Raw genomic sequence first — 15,549 nt, forward strand, 5'->3', positions numbered from 1 at the left:
TCGTTCCCGGATGTGTCCGCATGGCCTATAGTCCCGTACGACATGCCTCAACAAGAAGATGGGTGAGTTACATGTTGCACGTGCTTTTGAAATACATTAATTGATTCAGTGCTATCTTACTTAACGTGCTTTGAAAATTACACTTATGATTTTCAAACACAGGAATTCATTTGGGTTGTTTGTCCTTCGCTGTTTTCAATACTGGGACGGAGAAAATTTTATTACTGCTATTTCTCAGGTGGGTACATTTTTAGTATGAAAAATTAGTTCATCATATTATATATAAGTGATGAAATTAAAATTATTTTTATTCCTTTTCAGGAATCTATTGACAGTTCGAGAGAAAGAATGATAACTGGAATTATTTTGTCCCCAGAAAATAAGCTTACAGAAGTGAAGAACAAAATAATTCGACTTGCGAAGAGGAAACAAAAATAAAAATCTCATACGAGAATTCTACATAGTTGTTTTCAAAACATGATGTGTTCATGAGCGAGGATTGTGTGTGGATGGTCTTATTTTTTTATGTGAGTTCCAAATATATTTCACATGTCCAGATTATGTAGACTGACAAATTTATTTAAAGTATATTTTAATCATTTGATTTTTTAGAATTTAATTTATATTTTGTGTTGAATGAGTGTTCACGCGAAAGTACAATGTTGGGGCTTTAAAATACACAGTTGATATATCATGTTGACGTATCAGAGGCGAGCGTCGCCCGCGCCGCACCACGTGTTCGGCGCGAGATGGCACACGTGGGCCGCGTCATCTGGCCAGCCGGCCCGCGCCGCGCGTCGCTCCATGGTTCGCCTGTGCCGCCCCCGAGGTTGATTCCCCGTCTGCCCGCGTGCGCCCCTCTGCGCCCGAGGGCGGCGTCTGCCTCAGGATCGCCATCTGCGGCGGTAGCAGAATCGTCCTCGTACGTACCGCCCATTTGCGCCCGCTGGCGCCACTCGCCCCCAGGGGCTGTTAACGTTTTTATTTTAAAATAAAGCAACCGGCGGCTGTACAACGCCTCCAATCGCCCAACATGCATGTTTTATATACAAAATCATATATTTCTACGAAAATAATGTATACATCATATATCGTATTAAAAACAATGCCTATAGCGCCAAGAAATATATATTATAACGTAAAATGTGTATGTCGCATATCATATTAAGAACAACGAGTATAGTGCCAACAAATATGACATAAGTAAACACCGATTACAAGTCTCCCGTATCGATGTTCCGAAACAAATATATAAGTACTATTCTTCAATAGAACCAAATAAATCGTCAACTCTATTCAGAAGTTGTTCTTCTTATTCAAACAATCCTTGCTATGATCATCATGCCATGTTCCTGCATAGAAAGATCATAATATACGTCAAAATTTTGTAAAGAATAAACTTAACAAGAAAAGAACGTTAATAAAAAGGTGTGCACATAGTTAGGATTCTGAGGACAATTGTTTTTGAAATGACCTTTTATTCTGCATAAACCGCATAGGCGTACAGGAGGTTTCTCATCAAAACCTTTAGGTCTACCGTTTTTAGTCACGCCAGGTTCCTTACCACGGCCTTTGTTATTCTTCCCTTTCGGTGCTCCTTTCGTATTGATTTTCTCTGGATCACCAACAAAAACATGATCTTGATCCGGCACAAAAGCATCGTCATGTGCAACCCTATGCTGTCTCACATAATCTTCCTCCTCAACGTCCTTGTTTGCTATCACATCCTCCAGAGCAGCCTTCGGTTTATCAAATAGGAATGGTCTATGACATGCCGCATGATTTGCTTCCGCGGACAAAATAGTCAACTCACTATACTTAGTTCTCTCCTCAGTACCTGCCCATCCCCATGCGAAGAGATCGCTAGTGCGTTTCACGGGCAGTCCACCTCTAGCATTCTTGGTGAATCTTCGCAGCACTAAGCACTTAGGTAAGTCCTTCACGTTCAACATGGCTAAAACATAAAGGACATGCTTGCATGGAAGACCTTTACGTTTCATACTATCACAACTGCACTTCACTGTTTCTTCTGAATTAGTAGGTGTATAGTCCACTTTGAATCTCAGTTGCCTCTTATTTTTCCATGCCACTATGAATCTCCTACTGACGGCTCCACTGAGTATATCTATGATCTCAAGATCCGCTGCCTTCTTCATTTCTTTCTGCAAGAGGTAAAAGTTCACCGCAGTGAAGTCACGGGCAGCGGCTTTTTCAATGCATTTGAACTCGTCGAGTACTGGTACAGGGAGTGTCTGTGTGGGCATGCAGTCGTCGTGTGACTCGTTCTCACGAAGCCGAACAATGCAGTTCTCATAATGCACAACCATATCAACAATTGTCATGCCAGAGTCAAGATGCATATGAAGGCAAGAGTTCAGACTCTCACTCCTCTGGTTACTCCGCATACCAAGGAAGAACTCACCGGTGAGATATGATGCAACCCAAAGCCTTTTCTTCCTATACATCCTACGCAACCATGTTTCAGTTTTCTCCGACTCCCATTTAGCTCTAAAAGCTGTCCATCTCGCCTCAAACTCATCATGTGTAGTAGCATAGTAAATAAGAGACCTGAACTCCTTAAGGGACTTGTGGTGGAGGTGTTTCTGCATGTTTTTCTCTATATGCCATGAACAAAGTCGATGCCACACGTCAGTAAGGACCTTCCTGACGACCCTTATCATGGCTGCGTCTCCGTCTGTAATTACAGACCTTGGCTTCTTCTGACAATGAGCTCTCAAGAAGGTCTGCAACACCCAAACATATGTATCCTCCGTCTCATCTGACACAACAGCACAACCAAACACAGTGGTGCAATGATGATTGTTTAGACCAACAAAAAGTATGAATGGCATTCCGTACCTATTCATCTTGTAAGTGTTGTCGAAGACGATTACATCACCAAAGCCAAGGTAATCCCGACGTGACTGAGAATCACACCAGAACATGTTCTTCAGCTTGCCTTCTGCGTCAACAGTGTGCTCAAGGAAAAAGTCTGGATCCCTTGCCTTTCTCGTCATCATGATACCAATCGCAGTGTCCGCATCACCCTTTGCTAGCAACTTCATTTTCTCCCTATAACACATGTTATAAAGCTTCCTCCTCCCGAAACCAGCCCGTGCATATGATCCATACCTACTAACGAAGTTGTCATAAATCCAATGTTTTTTTAGCCCAGCACCTGCCATTGCTAAGATCTCGAGTTTCTGGTCCCTTTATCTGATTATGAGATCGAAGATATATAACTTCATCCGGTCTAGCAAGAGTGTGACTATGATCATCGCTGAAACTGCTGACATACCAAATGGAGCGCTCTCTGTCAAGCTTCACAGTTAGATGGGCCTCGCAATAGCACCGAGTCTCCGCTCTCAGCCTGCGCTTCTTCCCTTCCATGGTACAAAACTTGGCATGTCGTTTCCCAGCCCTTGAACACAGAAACCTCCTCAAGCGCCTACGTGCGTCGATACCCTTTGCATATTTCAAGTTGTCCTTCCTAATGTTGAAGCCACGCTTTTTTGCATAATCGTTATAGAAATCATATGCCTCCTCGTCTGTCCTGAACGTCGTGGACATCACCGTCCAATGCCTGTCTAGTGACTCTTGCTGGTATTCATTGTACCCAGTGTCAAAATTGCACTCATCACCATCGGCATCATCATCGTTTTCGCACGCGGCACCAACCTCTCCCTAGAAAAAAAATACAAACAACCTTATATGTCAGTAAGTAGTTGTATAAGGACTATCATATGTATTCACTTTCCACTACTTACTTTGCTCGAGCTGTCATTATAAGATGCATCAATATCGTTTTCGTCATTGGTATCATCGAGAAAATTCCACTCATAGTACCCTTCCACTTCCATCTGCGCAAATTGTAAATATGATAAGTAAGATTTGATGCGTTTTTCATGTTACTTTAAAAAAACTACAATACATAAATCTAAACCTACATGGCTTCCGCTTTCAGCATATGAATCATCTACATCCATATCCTCATTGTCATCATCCCTTCCTATCTGTGCAAAGTCAAACATGTTATTGTCATCGCGGATGCTTGTATTTAATATGGTTGACAACATGCAGACCACTTACATTGCCACTGTAAGACTCATCCAAACTCATATAATTTTCGCCGTCATGTTCGTCTTCATCCAATGACAATGATCCGTCCTCGCTACCGCCATCATCACCGTCATATCCTATTTCAGCCTCAATCTATACACGTTCATATATAATCAAAGATCCATTCAAACATCAGGTAACATCTTCGCAATTAAAATCCGTTTTTAAATCACTATGCCAGCGCCTCGCGTACCTCGTTGGCTTCGTCAGACATGAGAATAGTGTTGGGATTCGTCGGAGACTCGACGGCGAACAGCTACGAGCTGGCGGCGGCGGAGGCGTCTGCCCGACCGAGGCGGTTGTCGGCGTCTAGTCACACACAACGCGAGGGAGAACAGCACGCCGGGCTGACGAGGGGCGGTTGTCGGCGTCCGGTAGCGCACAACGCGTAGGTTTTTTTTTCCGTCGGCCAGGTACTGCCGGAGATGGCGGCGGCGGTGGTGGCGCCTGAGGCGACGTGAAGATAGGGTTCGCCCGATCGGTTTTTTTTAATCATTCGGGCGTACGCAGCGGGGCGGGCGTGCATGCGGGCGGGCGTACACCGGGCGTGGGCGCGGACGGGCGGGCGTACGCGACAGCGCCGTACGGCGACGCGGGCGTGCGTACGGCGGGCGGGTATTTTCATACGGCGTGTGAAATGACCACCCTACCCCTTGTACGTTTTTTTTTGGGGAGGGGGTTGTACCGAAGCGCGCCTCTTTGTTTTATAAAATACTGCAAGTGTACAACTGTCTACTCTTGTTTGTCTTTATCAACTGGATGTATAAATTCTCGTCTACTATCTCATGATAGATTACCTTTTTGTCTTAAAATACTGCATGGAGTCTCCTGCCCACATTTTCTCTGGACTAAGCATATTTGACATGGATATAGGGTACTCGGACGTTCCTGTCACGTAGGATCTGACAGACCGAACCCACCCTAAATCCCTCCAAATTGATCTAGTCCGCCAAATCGATTGCTGCCCTCCCACGTATGTCCCTCATTTCCTACGGCCGAGCTGTCGTTGTCCTCCACCCTTGCTCCCTGTCCGCCATCGTCCGCTGTCATAGATGACGTCGCTGAGTACCCCGTCCCTCACCGCCGGCATGGATGATTCCTGGCGGAGTCCATGGGGGTTAGTTGCAAGGTGTAGTATGTGTCCGAAGGGAGCGGCGCGCCAAGTAACGCACGTAGGAAGCTGTGACCAGGAAGTGGTCCACATTGAAGTCGCTTGTGGTGAAGAAAAAAGAGATCAACACATGCAAAGAGAGCACGGCCGCGGTCGCGAGGGTCGAATGATTCATTCTTGCGTCGTCTATCTATAAACCGTAAAAAAATTTGGCATGTGTTGAATTGTGGTTTATTCTGCTTTGTTGCATTGTTGAATTGACGATGAATTTATGCTGTATGATGGAGGCGCATGAAATTGCATGATTTCGAGAGTTTCAATTTGAGAGGTGTGGTTGTGCGAGTGGACAAATAGAGAGTTTCCTGCCTACTCTTTTTCTAGCCTAATCTAGAGTTTGCTTGGCAGCACAGTTTTTCTAAAACCGTAGTATTACAAAACCTCAGTATTCCAACGCGTGGGCGTTTAATACTTCAGTATCTAAAAACTGCGGTTTTTCATGGCTCTGGCAAAACCAGAGAGGCGTTTGCTAAATCGGTTTTTTCTCAGTTTTCTCCAATTCTCACCTGTTGTTAGGTTGCATGGCTAACCCTGAAGATAACGAACTGAACCGAACTCAGCTACACGATCTGACCAGCTTGTGCTCACGGCTGTTGTATGCATGCAGCGTTGCCTTTACCGTGAACAAGTGGGCATGTGTCTTCACGCTATGGATGCCAACTCCTGCCGCTCGCAGGTCTAGAGTGTGAGAGGGAGCAGTGGCGCAAGGCTGCCAAGGAGGTCGCGGCGGCGCTGTGCAGAGACAGGCAAGGACAAGCAGGACGTGGGGGTGCTGTGCTAAATCAACAGGCTGCCCTGGTACAACACCAATTTTTTTTCATGGTAATACGTGTCTTGTTCATATTACAAAGAACAAAGTACAAGTCACGTAAAGACCGACATGATAAAACTGAAAAGATAGCAGAACATCTCTGAGCTTTACACCAACGTTCGTCACCTGCCTCCGGCACCACCACAACAGCCATCGAAGAAAAGAACGACGAATCACCTCCTTACCCGAGCCCGACGCGGTTTCATCGTTGATATGCAGCTTTGCGGACCTCCAAGGTGGCTCACCAAAAGTGAAGCCCTTGCCGTTGAACGAATCAGACCGGGCAACACTCCGGACACGCCATCGAACTCCAGATCTGGCACCCCACCACGACTAAAACACCGAAGGAGAAAACCATACCTGCCATCCACGAACCACGAGCCAGCACATGCTCCGTCTTCCAGATGTCGTCGATGCAAACCATAATCTGCATCCGCTCCTGGACTACCTCCCAAGCTCCGCGCAGACGCTGGAGCAAACGCCGTCGCAACGGCGGAGCCCGAGGACAAGGTCCACCACGAGGATGCCGTCGCTGCCGCCACACCATCCTTGCTTGAACAGACTGATTTCTAAATCCACCTCAACTATAGGACCGATGACCTTGTCAGGGAAGGATCCGAAGAATCTTTATTCAGCGTTGTCATCATAGCCGCCGAAGCAAAGACAATAAACAACCTAAAAAACCTAAACTACGAGGGAGTAAAAACGACCTACATGCGTGGATCCGGTGACCCCCTCACCACCGACGACCGAGGTTGCCGGCGGATGGGAGCCGCCGGAGAACGATGTTGAAAGATCGGCCTCTCCTGGCGGCGGCCAGGGTTCCAGCCGCCAGGGAGAAGAGGAAAACAACGATACGTCGTGATTACGTGGTTCAGGTTTAACCTGCGGGGTACAATACCAAATTGGCGAGATCAACGACAGAGTAGATCAATAGGCGTACAAGGCCACAAGGGCACGTACCTTCCTTCCCATGTGCTGAGCTTGGATTGTTTATTCATAGCTACAGAAAACATGCGGTATAATCACAATGGTTGACGGCCGGAAAGATGGAGTTGAGAGACCAATGAGAGCGATCGTTTCTCGGTTTAAAAGAAAGGGGTCCGGACCTCTTTTTCTGATACTGTGAGAAAACCAGGGTTTTGGAGATACTACGGTCTTGTAAACTGGAGCATTTGGTGACACCAAACACATCAAAGTATTTTAAACCGTGGTTTTTAAAAGTACCATGGTATTTTTCTAAAACTCCAAAAATACTGCAGTGCCAAACGCAGCCTTAGAGCATCTCTAGCCATTGGCCCCTCAAGGGCGTCGAAAAAGAGCGGCCCGGGGGCGAACCGGCGCTAGATTGGCCCCTGGGGGCGATCTAGCTCCCAGCCACGCCCCCAGGCGCCGCCTCCCAAGACGCGACAAATTCAAACTTGGTCATTCCCGCTCACAAAAAAAGCCACAAGTCCGGAGATCAGCGGCTCATCAGTTCGGCGGTCACCTTGCTAGAGTTCGGCGATCGGATGAAAAGTTCGGCGTACAAAAAATGGAAAGGACGTGTGGGCATCAAACGGCGGGGTCGGCCTCTTGCGTCGGTGGAGTCGGCGTGCGCGGGCTTGGCGGTGTCGGAGCTGCTTCTGTGTTGGGCGGCGTCGGCGCGGCTTCTGTGCTGCTGGGCGTCGTGGAGGCATCATCGCTCGGGCTTGGCGGCGTCGTCGGCGTGGGCGTGGGAGTTGGCGGCGCCGTCGACGACAGCTGGTTCAGGATGAGGCCGTGCTCCGCCAAGTACCACGCCTTGAGCTGCTCGTCGTTGCTCTGGAGCATGTCCGCCCCGCCCATGAGGAAAGCCAGGTCGGTGTTCCTCTTCTTCGCGGCGACGTTGGTCCGGAGTAGGTCGAGCTTGACGGCGCTGTTGGTCATCAACGCCGACCACCGCGCCTCGGTCTTCTCTTCACGCAAGGCGGCCCGGGCCTGTGCGTCGGCGAGGCAATGCTCAATGGACTCCTGGACTCGTGCGGTTGCCGAGTCGGCGTGTTTCCCCTTCTTGGCCCCCTTGTTTCCTTCGAGGCGCCCGTCGCCCGCACCCGGCGTCGGCGCGTCCAGCTTGTAGGTCTCCTTGGCCTTGGCGAGGGTGCGCCGGACATCCGCGCACTTCTCGCACTTCTCGATCCGCTTGAAGACGTGGAGGTACTTGAAATCTTGGTCGCTGCTGTCCTGGCGAAACATGGCGAACATCCGCACCAACTGCGCCGAGGAACAACCAGTCAGCGGCGCGCACCGACGAAAGGAAAAAGGAGAGGCCGGCGTGTCATACGTGATCCTCGATGCTGGCGTCGCTCTCCGAGCGAGTCGCGATCTCCTCGACGATCCCATGCCATTTGTTGCACGCCGACTGGATGAGCCCCCAATGGTTCGCCATTGCCTTCGCCCCGCGCTGCATGTACACGCCTTTGAAGTAGGGGTCGACGAGCTTGCGCTCGTCGAACTCGGCCTTGATGCGGTCCCAATACGTGTCGATGCTCTGGTTCGTGCCGGTGATCGGGTCGAGGCAGACGACTTTCCACGCTTCGGCGAGGCACTCGTCCTCCTTGGACGCCCACTTGATGCGCGGCTCGCCGGTCCTGGCCGTCCCCTTCTTCTTCTTCTTCTTCTGTTTCCTCGCCGGAGCAGGCGCCGGCTCCTCCTCGTCCTCCGGCTCCGGCTCCGGCTCCTCCTCGCTGTAGTCGAGCTCGCCGTCCATGTCGCCGTTGATGTCGTCATGGGTAGTAAACCCGGGGGACGCGGCGGCCGCGGCCGAGCCGGCCGTGATGATGTCGTCCATGTCGGCTTCGGTCGCGTCGGTGTCGCGGAGAAGCGACGTGGAGGCTTGGGAGAAGGGCAGCGCGCCACGACGGAGAGGGGGCGTCGGGGAGGATGCGTAGGCCGGCGGTGAGTAGGTGTACAGAGGGTATTGCACGCCGGCGAAGGCGGGCGAGGGCGTCCGGCGGGCCGGGTGACCATGGGGGAAGGTGACGTTGGGGTTGAACCCGCCGGGCGCGTCACCGTCGGTGTAGCCCGGCGACGGCGTGCAGCCCCAGGGTTGCGGCGACGACGAGAAGCCGGCCAGAGAACCGACGCTTTGCTGGCTTCAGGGCGCGTACTGGCCGTGGCCGCCGGGTGGGTTCATCATCCCCACGCGAGCCGCCTCGGCTTGTTCGGCCGAGCGCTCCGCCTGCTCCGCCGCCGCCGCAGCCGCGAGCCGCGCCGCGCTGTCCCGTGCCTTCTTGGCGTTGGCCCCGTTCCTCCGGTCGGTGGTGACAGCCTCCCGGCGCTGAACTTCCGCCCACCAGTCGGCGTTGGACATGCCCGGCGGCTTGGACGGCAGCGCCCTCGGCTTCCTCTACTTCGGCTGGGCGACGGCGGCGGTCGGAGCCGTCGCGGTGGGGGGGCCACGTACTTCTTCGGTGACATGGCGGCCGACGGGGAGGGGAGGAGGAGGAGATTGACGGGAGGAATGGAGAGAATGAGAGGGAAGCCGGGTGGAAAAGCGGGAAGAAACGGCGGAAAAAGGCCCTCCTCTCGCCGACGGAACGGCCCCGCACCCCTTTTCGCTTGTGCCGGCGCCCCCAGCGCGCTGGGTTCGGCTCGGGTGCGCCGGCTGTTATTTTGGTCCAACCCGACGAAAAACAGACTTCTAAAGACGCGACTGGACCGATTTTCGCCCGTCAGCGCTAAAAAATCGTCTGGAGAAGGCCCGTTGAGGGCGCGGATGGAGTCGCTCTTGGCGTTTCATTTTCTCAATCACATCGTGGTGCCGGTAGGGCCTGGCACCGACGGAACCCACAGCGAATTCCTCTCCGAAAACTCCCAAAGCTGAATTATTAAAGTGAAAAAGAACTGCATTACACCGCCACGATTTCGGGAAGGTGCAGGGGCTCCACGGCATTTTGTCTTCCCCGAGAGAGCAGAAAACATCATCAAGGATTCAAGGCAGTGCAAGCCGTCCACCTCCACGCCCGCTCCCTCCTCTCCTCGTGGCCTCCCACGCCCCGCATTCCCCCCTCCCCCAGATCCGGCCCCCCGACGCCGCCGGCCGATGGCCGCGGACGCCGCCGCCGCCGCCGCGGGGCCCCGCCGGTGGCGCTGCGAGGAGGAGGAGCGGCAGCCGCACCGCCTCTCGGCCGCCGCGGCGGCCGACGACCGCTTCGACGGCCTCCCCGACCCGCTGCTCCTCCTCATCTTCAACCGCATCGGCGACGTCAAGGCGCTCGGCCGCTGCGCGCTCGTCTCCCGCCGCTTCCACGCCCTCGTGCCCCTCGTCGACTCCGTGCTCGTCCGCGTCGACTGCGTCATCCCCGACGACCCCGCCTCCTCCGCCTCGGGCTCCCCGTCCTCCTCCGCGCCCTCCTCCCCCACCGCCTCCGCCTCCGCCCGCGCGCGCGGCGTCTTCTCCCAGATCGCGCGCATGCTCATCGGCGGCATCGTCAAGCCCATCCAGGCGCTCGGCCAGATCCTCTCCCACGCCGGCTCCGCCTCCGACTTCCCGGCCTCCGCCTCCCTCTCCTCCTTCCGCCGCTCCGCCGCCTCCTCGCTCTCGTCCTCGGCGTCGGCGCCCCCCGGCGACGTCTCGCACCACTCGCCCTCCGAGGTGCTCCGCTCCTTCAAGGAGCTCCGCAGCCTGCGCATCGAGCTCCCCGCCGGCGAGCTCGGCATGGACGACGGCGTGCTGCTCAAGTGGAAGGCCGACTTCGGCTCCACGCTCGGCAGCTGCGTCATCCTCGGCGCCGCCTCCGCCTCCGCCTCGCCCTCCTCTGCCGCCAAGGACGGCGCCACTGCCGCACCTCCTCCTGCGACCGCTGATTGTGCCGAGTCTGACGATTCAGGGAGCATACCGGAGTCCTTCTACACCAACGGGGGGCTTAAGCTGCGGGTGCTATGGACCATCAGCTCGCTGATTGCGGCGTCGGCCCGGCATTACCTGCTGCAGCCCATCATTTCCGACCACGCGTTGCTGGAGAGCCTGGATCTGACGGACGCCGATGGGCAGGGCGTGCTCACCATGGACAAGTGGCAACTGCAGGAGCTACGGGTCAGGCCAGTATCAGCGTCTGGTGACTCGCACCGCACGCTCATGCCGGCCCTTAGCATGCGGTTGTGGTATGCGCCACACATTGAGCTGCCTGGGGGCACGGTCTTGAATGGAGCAACACTGGTGGCCATCAAGCCGAGCGAAGAGGCAATGATGGATGCAGTTGGGAATGCAACTGCTGGGTCAGCAGGTGGATCCTGGGTTTCAGATGCTTTTGAGGAGCCATATCGGACGGCCGTCGGTGTGCTTCTCAAGCGGAGGATGTATAGCCTTGAGATGAACTCATTCTAAGCTATGGAGGGAGTGCCATTCCAGAAGTTTCATCTGTGAGAGGTAAATTTCACACTGCATTCGGTCCAATATTTGTCTGATTATTTAGCTTTGCCTCTAAGGACTGACTCAACCTTATTTTGCACAATTGTGACACTATCATCACCAGCTCACCACCATTGTGATGCATTGTAGATTTGTAGCCAACGTAGTTAGAAATTTTAAGATTTGAGTGTTAGTCGGAATGTTGGATTTAGGTTTACCTCGTGTTAATATTTTGGTTATTTGTCGTAAGAAGCAAATTATTATAAACCAATCATCGAATTAGTGTGTACTTATATGGAGTTATTGTGAAGCACTTGTTTCGGCTATTGTATACTAGTTCTCCCTTTAAATATTCAGTTTTGGCTCCAAACTCAATTTACATGAGTACATTGCTAGACTGAGTGTACAACCATACAATGGAACTCAATTTAAAATCATACTTCTCATGAACATTATGAACTCTGGCAATACGTTATTGCACAAATCCTGAAAGAGTATCGGAGTTTGAACAGGCTCCTAGATTCATGATTCAGCAGTGATGTGTTTGGTGTTCGTTACTTCAGTTTTTTTGGTGATGGTGATAAGCCAGTAACCTTCATATAAACTTAAATGAAATAATTCAATTCGTATGATCAACAAGTGGTTTGCCAAATCATTATTCCCGGTCACTTTCTTTCTTTTTGCGACGTTGGAAAATTATGTTAGCACTGATCATCATTCATCAGTGATACATGACATAGATAATCCTGTTTGATTTGCCTGTGGCGCTTAATTTATGAGGTGTCAATTCTTCTTCTGAGTTCTGACTCTCGAAAATTTAACTGACTGACCAAGTTGAAACCCACATATAAGAATGTCCATCTTTCCAGCAAGAAGCAAACAGGTTTAGCTGGCTAGCTTTCTTTGCTATGCCTAATATCTTGCATTTTCTTATGTACAAACACCAATATCTACCCGCAAACTGTCGTTTTCAGCTGTTTTACCATTTTGATAAGAGCTGTACTCTGCACTTCATTAAGAACCATCTTTCCCATTATTACTTTGGACATGTGCAATTAAGGAATAGGAAATAAAGAGAGGGGGTGTTGGAGATTTGGGGAATGCTAGGGGCTAAGGGCTAGTGGAAGGCAATTGTGGTTTAAGAAAAGAAAAATGCTGTGCACCAACCTGTACTTTCGGGATGTATTATTTCTACCCATTATGATAAAAGTTGCACCGCGTGCTCTTTAAGGATCACCCGTTCCATTACTACTTTTGAATTGTGCAGTTAAGGTAGGAAAAAAAGGAGAAATGTTAAGAAGTCTTGATGCTAGGCTAGTCAAAGGAAAGTGTGCTTTCTGGGACAAAAGCCGATCTTCTTAATTGCGTTGGTTACCAACTTACCATCATGTGTATCTGCCGATATGGCCCAACATGCTGTGTACTTTAGTCGTAGAATTAGGTACTTGCTATCCATAGCCCAAGCACATATGAGGAATCTTCCGCATTCATCCATCTAAATTGGTTAGTTCCGCTTCAAGGATTTTCGCTCAGGAGAAGATGAGGGTGGATGGGCCACTTAAAATGTAGGATCCACTTAGTTATATGTAGGCTGTAGATTTCAGGCCCTACTACAATAGTTTCTGGTCGATTTATAATGCCATAAAACTCAAATCTGTTTAATGTAATGTGCAGTTGTACACTAATTAACTAATGTGCAGAAGGCTATATGGAAAGCTGTAATAACTTTGTAACTGTGAAGTCCCTTCACTCTTCATAGCATTTTGCTGAAATGTTTCACGTTCCTGTCTCTGTTTTCAGGTTTATTCTGTTCTCTCACGAGATGCAACTCGAAGCACAATGTAACTTAAGCAATGGAGTCGAAGTTCTCTGGCTGCCTATTTTACTCCAGCCTGCACCTACCTGAGAAACCCGGACAAGTAGTTAGTAATGTATGAACGTGGAGAAAAGCTATGTGCATCCTTCGGGTCTGTTCGGAACCTCTCAACTCGTCGATGTTGGAGCTGCTAGACAAGTCATCGTTGAGCCTGCTGGCGGCCGTCCCTCCACTTGCCTACGTCGGATGTGGCGGCATTACGGGTAGATCTTCGTTGTATGTATGGATCCTCGTGAAGCTGGTGCTAACACCATGTCGATTTCTCGCTTCGGATTGTAGCTCTTTTTGGAAAGGAAGTTTGCAGCGTTCTGTAGCATGAGATGTACATGAGTATCTGCAAGTTCGTTTCTAGTCTGAACTTGCAGACCCTCCGTAAATGTTTACTTCGAAACAAGGGCTAATGTAGTGGTACAATGCTGTGTGTTGAGTGCTGAAGCATTTCTGTGTCGATGCTGCTGCTGAGAGCATGTCTTATTCGGGGTCGGCGTGAAATATTATTTCGGCCTCGACTCTCTTCTTGTACTGTTGTTCTATGTGTTTTTGTTTGTTTGCGGGATTTTTTTTTTGAACGAAGAGAGGCCTCCCCCTCTGATTTCTGTTATTAAAGAAACCATCTGATTCATTACATAGACCTACTCAAAGAACTACCAGCATATCATCATCAAAAACCTGAAAGCAAACCCGCTAAACAGGCAGTAAACACCAGACTCCATACTTACAGCACATTGCATGGCAATGAAATGCACGGGAGGTTGAAGTTGAAGAAGCTTCAGCCATGGATCCGGAAAGAAGTTGAAGAAGCTTCAGCCATGGATCCGGAAAGCTCCAGGATGCCACCCTTGAGATGCTCGGCAAACTTCACTTACATGCTCTATGATTTTTGCTCCCAGCATCAACACCTTTGGACTTTCCTCCTTTATCTGCGACATTGCTTTTTATCAGTACAACAGAATCATTACTGATAGTCCTTTCAAATACTATGTCATTTCTACATCTCAAAATAATCCAAAATATAGCAGCAACACCAACCAACACCAACTACTAAAACATACACTCAAACTATCAGGTATAGATCTTAAATTGAAAGCACACTTAAAAAGGCTCCATACCAGTCTAGTAACAGAACATCTAAAGAAGAGATGCTCAATGCTCTCATCATGACCACAAAACACACAGTTTTGCTGCCTTTCCACCTCCTTAGCAGATCATCTCTAGTTAGGACATTATTCATGACCATCAATCAAAGCATGACTCTGATTTTTGGTGGAATTTCGGTCCTCCATAAAAACTTTCGTGGGAATTCATGTCTGCTACAACTAAATGTCTATAGAGAGATTTGACAGTGAATAAACCATCAACAGTCAACATCCATTTTACTAATCTTTATTATCTGACTCATGTCAGGAGAGTAGGCGCCTGTATCGTATCTTTCCCTTTTTCTTGTATAAATTTAAGTTGGCCCAGTCCTGCGTTCTTCATGCAGTTGAACACTTCGGGTGCTGATCCAGATGAATATGGGGCCTGTTTGGATGATATGACACTTTTCGTGTTTTCCCGAATCCTATTCAGGGTATGTACGTTTTGGGTCACGTTCGGCATCATATTTGTTTGCCTCCAAAATCCCAGTCCGCATCGTCCTTCATAGTTTAAATTGCACTACAAGGAGTTTGCATCTATGGAAATGGTCGATTCAGGCGTTCCCACAGAGCTTGTCTGAGGGGTGCCTTGAGCTTCGTGTCGTGCAAAACTAAACAAGCATACGAGTAAGCAAACAACCGAAATTTGACCCACTGTGCCATGGATTAGGAGGGCCACTCACAACCATGAGGCGTGGAGCTCCCACAAGGCACTAGTCATCAGCATCTCCTCGGCCCAGAAGTAGATGTTTAACTCGGTTTAGCTCTTAATTTAGGTTGTGTTATGTACAATGAACCAACAAGTTCTCTAAGTCTAGTTTGAACTTCTATTTTAAATGACCATCTGCAGAAAGTTTCTATTTTGAGGAAGGGTTGGTGCAAAAAGCTATAACTCAAATTTGAGGACTTCTAATTTTTATGGGTTAAAATTTTGGGGAGGTGCCAGAGATGATCTAATATAAGTGCTAGCTCATGCAAGTCATCTAAAATATTTATTTCAATTCGATAATTTTCCACTTAACCATCATGGGCTCATTCATTAGGATAATCAATACCAAAACTTTGCAG

General features: G+C 49.9%; 1 protein-coding gene across 1 annotated transcript; it reads left to right on the forward strand.

Annotated features, from left to right (window-relative positions):
* The first annotated feature begins 10,082 nt into the window (after window positions 1-10,082).
* Window positions 10,083-13,798, forward strand: LOC123182587 (F-box protein At5g46170). Its single transcript, XM_044595217.1, has 2 exons — window positions 10,083-11,487; window positions 13,270-13,798. Exon 1 carries the CDS (start codon window positions 10,162-10,164, stop codon window positions 11,443-11,445), a length of 1,284 nt encoding a protein of 427 aa, XP_044451152.1. The 5' UTR covers window positions 10,083-10,161; the 3' UTR covers window positions 11,446-11,487; window positions 13,270-13,798.
* Window positions 13,799-15,549: the final 1,751 nt, after the last annotated feature.

This window comes from Triticum aestivum, chromosome 1D, assembly GCF_018294505.1.
Source record: "Triticum aestivum cultivar Chinese Spring chromosome 1D, IWGSC CS RefSeq v2.1, whole genome shotgun sequence".
Lineage (NCBI taxonomy): Eukaryota > Viridiplantae > Streptophyta > Magnoliopsida > Poales > Poaceae > Triticum > Triticum aestivum.